General features: G+C 51.2%; 1 protein-coding gene across 1 annotated transcript in view; it reads right to left on the bottom strand.

Moving 5' to 3' along the window:
• The window catches only part of LOC139402493 (dystrophin-like), a gene marked incomplete at its 3' end in the record, with an annotated part of 98,450 nt that overhangs the window by 62,006 nt on the left and 28,944 nt on the right, over nucleotides 1-7,500 (bottom strand). Inside the window, exons 12-13 of the mRNA XM_071146461.1 lie at nucleotides 2,975-3,130; nucleotides 2,528-2,698 (exon numbers count right to left, since the gene is read on the bottom strand). Of these exons, the coding sequence (XP_071002562.1) occupies nucleotides 2,528-2,698; nucleotides 2,975-3,130 (327 nt within the window). The remainder of the gene's footprint in view (nucleotides 1-2,527; nucleotides 2,699-2,974; nucleotides 3,131-7,500) is intronic.

Genomic DNA, 7,500 nt, shown 5'->3' with positions numbered 1-7,500 from the left:
AAGACACTAACCTGGAGTACAGAGGGACTCTATATAAGACACTAACCTGGAGGACAGAGGGATGGTTGTAACATTGTCTGGGAGGTTAATCACATTGAGGGGGAAAGAAACAGATTGAGTCAAATCATTTTATTTTCAAGAGTGGAATCCAATCAGAGCCTGATGGACGACCAGGAACACGACCCAGACAGATTACAGAGCATCAGCCTCCCATCTTCTCAGATGGACTGAAGGAGAGATTCAACACATCACAGTGTTGACGGGCTGATGGAAATAGAAGACTGTGATCCCATCAGACAATCAGCCGTTTGTTTACTGACAGCGATCGTGTTGCTAGGCAACCAACCAGGCCATCTAGGAAAACAGCCTGCGTCACAAATAGCAACCTATTCCCTTAACATGGGAACCCTGGTCTAAAGTAGTGCACTATATATAGGGAACAGAGCCCTATGGTCCTGGTCTAAAGTAGTGCACTATATATAGGGAACAGAGCCCTATGGTCCTGGTCTAAAGTAGTGCACTATATATAGGGAACAGAGCCCTATGGTCCTGGTCTAAAGTAGTGCACTATATATAGGGAACAGAGCCCTATGGTCCTGGTCTAAAGTAGTGTATATATAGGGAACAGAGCCCTATGGTCCTGGTCTAAAGTAGTGCACTATATATAGGGAACAGAGCCCTATGGTCCTGGTCTAAAGTAGTGCACTATATATAGGGAACAGAGCCCTATGGTCCTGGTCTAAAGTAGTGCACTATATATAGGGAACAGAGCCCTATGGTCCTGGTCTAAAGTAGTGCACTATATATAGGGAACAGAGCCCTATGGTCCTGGTCTAAAGTAGTGCACTATATATAGGGAACAGAGCCCTATGGTCCTGGTCTAAAGTAGTGCACTATATATAGGGAACAGAGCCCTATGGTCCTGGTCTAAAGTAGTGCACTATATATAGGGAACAGAGCCCTATGGTCCTGGTCTAAAGTAGTGCACTATATATAGGGAACAGAGCCCTATGGTCCTGGTCTAAAGTAGTGCACTATATATAGGGAACAGAGCCCTATGGTCCTGGTCTAAAGTAGTGCACTATATATAGGGAACAGAGCCCTATGGTCCTGGTCTAAAGTAGTGCACTATATATAGGGAACAGAGCCCTATGGTCCTGGTCTAAAGTAGTGCACTATATATAGGGAACAGAGCCCTAGTGCACTATATATAGGGAACAGAGCCCTATGGTCCTGGTCTAAAGTAGTGCACTATATATAGGGAACAGAGCCCTATGGTCCTGGTCTAAAGTAGTGCACTATATATAGGGAACAGAGCCCTATGATCCTGGTCTAAAGTAGTGCACTATATATAAGGGAACAGAGCCCTATGGTCCTGGTCTAAAGTAGTGCACTATATAGGGAACAGAGCCCTATGGTCCTGGTCTAAAGTAGTGCCCTATATATAGGGAACAGAGCCCTATGGTCCTGGTCTAAAGTAGTGCACTATATAGGGAACAGAGCCCTATGGTCCTGGTCTAAAGTAGTGCACTATATATAGGGAACAGAGCCCTATGGTCCTGGTCTAAAGTAGTGCACTATATAGGGAACAGAGCCCTAGGGTCCTGGTCCAAAGTAGTGCACTATATATAGGGAACAGAGCCCTATGGTCCTGGTCTAAAGTAGTGCACTATATATAGGGAACAGAGCCCTATGGTCCTGGTCTAAAGTAGTGCACTATATAGGGAACAGAGCCCTATGGTCCTGGTCTAAAGTAGTGCACTATATAGGGAACAGAGCCCTATGGTCCTGGTCTAAAGTAGTGCACTATATATAGGGAACAGAGCCCTATGATCCTGGTCTAAAGTAGTGCACTATATATAGGGAACAGAGCCCTATGGTCCTGGTCTAAAGTAGTGCACTATATAGGGAACAGAGCCCTAGGGTCCTGGTCCAAAGTAGTGCACTATATATAGGGAACAGATCCCTATGGTCCTGGTCTAAAGTAGTGCACTATATAGGGAACAGAGCCCTATGGTCCTGGTCTAAAGTAGTGCACTATATAGGGAACAGAGCCCTATGGTCCTGGTCCACTATATAGGTATGGTCCTGGTCTAAAGTAGTGCACTATATATATGGGAACAGAGCCCTATGGTCCTGGTCTAAAGTAGTGCACTATATAGGGAACAGAGCCCTATGGTCCAGGTCTAAAGTAGTGCACTATATATAGGGAACAGAGCCCTATGGTCCTGGTCTAAAGTAGTGCACTATATAGGCACTAGAGTGTCATTTGGGACGCAGAGGATGTGTCCATAGAAAGCCCTCAGCAGCAGAGAGAGAATAGATTCAGAGCAGCTGTACTGTGACTGTCCTCTGACCTCCTTCCCCACTGAGATAACCACTGACATCACACCACTTACACACCACTTACACACCACTTACACACCACCTTACTGGAGCTGGGAAATGACCAAACACAGGTGGAAATCAGTAAACGTGTGTGTGTGTGTGTGTGTGTGTATCTTCTGGTCTGTGTTTGTCCTCCTACCTTGGCCCAGGCCAGCTCAGCCTCTAGATCACTGGGCATCCCCTCCACAGCCGACCTCCTAGTCAGCTCAGCGTCCGTAGCAGCTAGCCACTCTGTCAGGCTGTTCAACTCCTTACGCAGTTTCCTGGACAACTTCAGACTCTTCTCTAGTTCCTGTTTTCCCTCCGTCACCTGACAGACACAAACACACATCTCACAGATACCTGTCAATCACTTCTAATGTAATCAACTTCATCTAATCAATCGCTCTGAATTCAATTCAATTATTTTACATTCAAATGAACTTGATTTATTCCCCGATTTAAAAATAGCCCAACCCCAAAACAAAACTAATACACACCAAACTCCATCTCCCAGAATCCTTTGTGACCAGTTAAACCAATCATTGTCTCTGTATGAGAGGCAGTGGATTTAGGTTGAGGCGTGCTATTGGCTGATGCCACTGACCTGCGCGCCCAGTTGATTATAGAGCAGCTTGAGGGCAGTGAGTCTGTCGTCCAGCTCTTTAGGCTTCTCCGTCTGCTGTCTCTGAACGATCTGTCTTCCGGTCTTTATCACAGTCTCTATCTCCAACTTCACCTCACTCAGACTCTTATACAACTTCTGTATAGGAGGGAAGGAGAGGGGGAGGAGAGGGAGGAGGGATGGGAGTAATGAGAGCGATGGAAGGAGAAGAGAGTGTGAGAGAGAGGGGAGGAGAGAGAGGGAAAGTGGAGAGAGCGTGAGAGAGAGGGGAGGAGGAGAGAGAGAGGGAAAGAGAAGAGAGCGAGAAAGAGGTAAAGAGGAGAGAGAGAGAGGGGAGGAGAGAGAGAGAGGGAAGGAGGAGAGGGAAATAGCCGAGAGCGAGAGAGAGGGAAGGAGGAGAGAGAGAGAGAGGGGAGGAGAGAGAGAGAGGGGAAGAGGAGAGAGCGAGAGAGAGGGAAGGAGGAGAGAGAGAGAGAGGGGAGGAGAGAGAGAGGGAGAGGAAAGGAGGAGAGAGAGAGAGAGAGGGAGAGAGAGGAAAGGAGGAGAGAGAGAGGGGAGGAGAGAGAGAGAGAGAGAGGGGAGGAGAGAGAGAGGGGAGGAGAGAGAGAGAGAGAGAGGGGAGGAGAGAGAGAGGGGAGGAGAGAGAGGGAAAGAGGAGAGAGCGAGATAGAGGGAACGAGGAGAGAGAGAGAGAGAGAGAGAGGAGGAGAGAGAGAGAGAGAGAGGGGAGGAGAGAGAGAGAGGGAAAGAGGAGAGAGTGAGAGAGATAGGAAACGAGGAGAGAGAGAGAGAGAGAGAGAGAGGGGAAGGAGGAGAGAGAGAGAGGGAAGGAGGAGAGGGAAATAGCAGAGAGTGAGAGAGAGAGGGAAGGAGGAGAGGGAAAGAGGAGAGAGTGAGAGAGAGAGGGAAGGAGGAGAGAGAGAGAGGGGAGGAGAGAGAGAGGGAGAGGAAAGGAGGAGAGAGAGAGAGGGAAGGAGGATAGGGAAATAGCAGAGAGCGAGAGAGAGGGGAGGAGGAGGACAGAGAGAGAGAGGGGAGGAGAGAGAGAGAGGGAAAGAGGAGAGAGAGAGAGAGAGGGAAGGAGGAGAGAGAGAGAGAAAGGGAGGAGAGAGAGAGAGAGAGAGAGAGAGAGAGAGAGAGAGAGAGAGAGAGAGAGAGAGAGAGAGAGAGAGAGGGGAAGGAAGAGAGAGAGAGAGAGAGAGGGAAGGAGGAGATAGAGAGAGAGAGGGAAGGAGGAGAGAGAGAGGTGGGAGGAGAGAGAGAGGGAAAGAGGAGAGAGCGAGAGGGAGGGAAGGAGGAGAGAGAGGGGAGGAGAGAGAGAGAGGGAAAGAGGAGAGAGCGAGAGGGAGCAAAAGAGGAGAGAGTAGGATAGAGGGAAGGAGGAGAGAGAGAGAGGGAAGGAGGAGAGAGAGAGAGAGGGGGGGGAAGAGGAGAGAGCGAGAAGGAGTGAAAGAGGAGAGAGTAGGAGAGAGGGAAGGAGGAGAGAGAGAGAGAGAGAGAGAGAGAGAGAGAGAGAGAGAGAAGGAGGAGAGAGAGACAGGGAGAGGAAAGGAGGAGAGAAATGGAGAGAGAGAGAGAGAGAGAGAGAGAGAGAGAGAGGAAGGAGGAGGAGAGAGAGAGAGAGGGGAGGAGAGAGAGAGGGGGAAAGAGGAGAGAGTGAGAGAGAGAGGGAAGGAGGAGAGAGAGAGGGGAGAGGAGAGAGCGAGAGAGAGGGAAAGAGGAGAGAGAGAGAGGGAAGGAGGAGAGGGAAATAGCAGAGAGAGAGAGAGAGAGAGAGGGAAGGAGGAGATAGAGAGAGAGAGGGAAGGAGGAGAGAGAGAGGTGGGAGGAGAGAGAGAGGGAAAGAGGAGAGAGCGAGAGGGAGGGAAGGAGGAGAGAGAGGGGAGGAGAGAGAGAGAGGGAAAGAGGAGAGAGCGAGAGGGAGCAAAAGAGGAGAGAGTAGGATAGAGGGAAGGAGGAGAGAGAGAGAGGGAAGGAGGAGAGAGAGAGGGGGGGGAAGAGGAGAGAGCGAGAAGGAGTGAAAGAGGAGAGAGTAGGAGAGAGGGAAGGAGGAGAGAGAGAGAGAGAGAGAGAGAGAGAGAGAGAGAGGGGGAAGGAGGAGAGAGAGACAGGGAGAGGAAAGGAGGAGAGAAATAGGAGAGAGGGAAGGAGGAGAGAGAGAGAGAGAGAGAGAGAGAGAGAGAGAGAGGAGGAGAGAGAGACAGGGAGAGGAAAGGAGGAGAGAAATGGAGAGAGAGAGAGAGAGAGAGAGAGAGAGAGAGAGGAAGGAGGAGGAGAGAGAGAGAGAGGGGAGGAGAGAGAGAGGGGGAAAGAGGAGAGAGTGAGAGAGAGAGGGAAGGAGGGAGAGAGAGAGAGGGAGAGGAGAGAGCGAGAGAGAGGGAGAGGAGAGAGAGAGAGGGAAGGAGAGAGGGAGAGAGAGAGGAGAGAGAGAGGGAGGAGGAGAGGGAAAGAGGAGAGAGTGAGAGAGAGAGGGGAGCAGAGAGAGAGAGGAGAGGAAAGGAGGAGAGAGAGAGAGAGGGGAGAGAAGGAGGAGAGGGAAATAGCAGAGAGCGAGAGAGAGGGAAGGAGGACAGAGAGAGAGAGAGGGGGAGGAGAGCGAGAGAGAGAGGGAAAGAGGAGAGAGCGAGAGAGAGGGAAGGAGGAGAGAGAGAGAGAAAGGGAGGAGAGAGAGAGAGAGAGAGAGAGAGAGAGAGAGAGAGAGGGGGGGAGGAGAGAGAGAGAGGGAAAAAGGAGAGCGAGAGAGAGAGAGGGAAGGAAGAGAGAGAGAGAGAGAGAGAGAGAGATAGGGAAGGAGGAGATAGAGAGAGAGAGGGAAGGAGGAGAGAGAGAGGTGGGAGGAGAGAGAGAGAGGGAAAGAGGAGAGAGTGAGAGGGAGGGAAGGAGGAGAGAGAGAGAGAGAAAGAGAGAGAGGGTGAAGGAGGAGAGAGAGGGGAGGAGAGAGAGAGAGGGAAAGAGGAGAGAGCGAGAGGGAGCGAAAGAGGAGAGAGTAGGATAGAGGGAAGAAGGAGAGAGAGAGAGGGAAGGAGGAGAGAGAGAGAGAGGGGGGGGGGGAAGAGGAGAGAGCGAGAAGGAGTGAAAGAGGAGAGAGTAGGAGAGAGGGAAGGAGGAGAGAGAGAGAGAGAGAGAGAGAGAGAGAGAGAGAGAGAGAGAGAGAGAGAGAGAGGGAAGGAAGGAGGAGAGAGAGACAGGGAGAGGCAAGGAGGAGAGACAGGGAGAGGGAAGGAGGAGAGAGAGACAGGGAGAGGGAAGGATGAGAGAGAGAGAGAGAGAGAGGGAAGGAGGAGAGAGAGACAGGGAGAGGGAAGGAGGAGAGAGAGACAGGGAGAGGGAAGGAGGAGAGAGAGAGAGGGAGAGGGAAGGAGGAGAGAGAGACAGGGAGAGGGAAGGAGGAGAGAGAGAGAGTGAGAGGGAAGGAGGAGAGAGAGAGGGAAGGAGGAGAGAGAGAGAGAGAGGCACACTGTTAATAACACAATATTAAATCAGTCATGCACAGTTCTTGATCAATAAAGGAGACTCCGCTGTAAAGAAACAACTCATATGAAAACAACATGATTCCAACTGTAATGAAATGTTTGGGGACCGTCAAAGAACCCCTTTGGACCCTTTTTTCTAAGAGTGTAAAACAATCCATAGAAGACAACAACTAGAATGCGAATCTGTGAGGCTAGAAATCTGAAACGAGCCTGGCCAAAGCAGGACTAGCAGGTACCAGCAGGACGAGCAGGACTAGCAGGACTAGCAGGACTAGCAGGACTAGCAGGACTAGCAGGTACCAGCAGGACTAGCAGGACTAGCAGGTACCAGCAGGACTAGCAGGTACCAGCAGGTACCAGCAGGACTAGCAGGACTAGCAGGACTAGCAGGAACTAGCAGGTACCAGCAGGACTAGCAGGACTAGCAGGACTAGCAGGTACCAGCAGGACTAGCAGGTACCAGCAGGACTAGCAGGACTAGCAGGACTAGCAGGTACCAGCAGGACTAGCAGGACTAGCAGGAACTCGCAGGTACCAGCAGGACTAGCAGGTACCAGCAGGACTAGCAGGTACCAGCAGGACTAGCAGGAACTAGCAGGTACCAGCAGGACTAGCAGGAACTAGCAGTTACCAGCAGGACTAGCAGGTACCAGCAGGTACCAGCAGGACTAGCAGGACTAGCAGGACTAGCGGGACTAGCAGGACTAGCAGGAACTAGCAGGACTAGCAGGACTAGCAGGTACCAGCAGGACCAGCAGGACTAGCAGGACTAGCAGGTACCAGCAGGACTAGCAGGAACTAGCAGGTATCAGCAGGACTAGCAGGTACCAGCAGGACTAGCAGGACTAGCAGGAACTAGCAGGTACTAGCAGGACTAGCAGGTACCAGCAGGACTAGCAGGAACTAGCAGGTACCAGCAGGACTAGCAGGAACTAGCAGGTACCAGCAGGACTAGCAGGAACTAGCAGGTACCAGCAGGACTAGCAGGAACTAGCAGGTACCAGTAGGACGAGCAGGAACTAGCAGGTACCAGCA

This window comes from Oncorhynchus clarkii, unplaced genomic scaffold (assembly GCF_045791955.1).
Source record: "Oncorhynchus clarkii lewisi isolate Uvic-CL-2024 unplaced genomic scaffold, UVic_Ocla_1.0 unplaced_contig_8889_pilon_pilon, whole genome shotgun sequence".
Lineage (NCBI taxonomy): Eukaryota > Metazoa > Chordata > Actinopteri > Salmoniformes > Salmonidae > Oncorhynchus > Oncorhynchus clarkii.
Note: the sequence above shows the minus strand (reverse complement) of the source record. Positions and strands in the feature narration are given on the sequence as shown.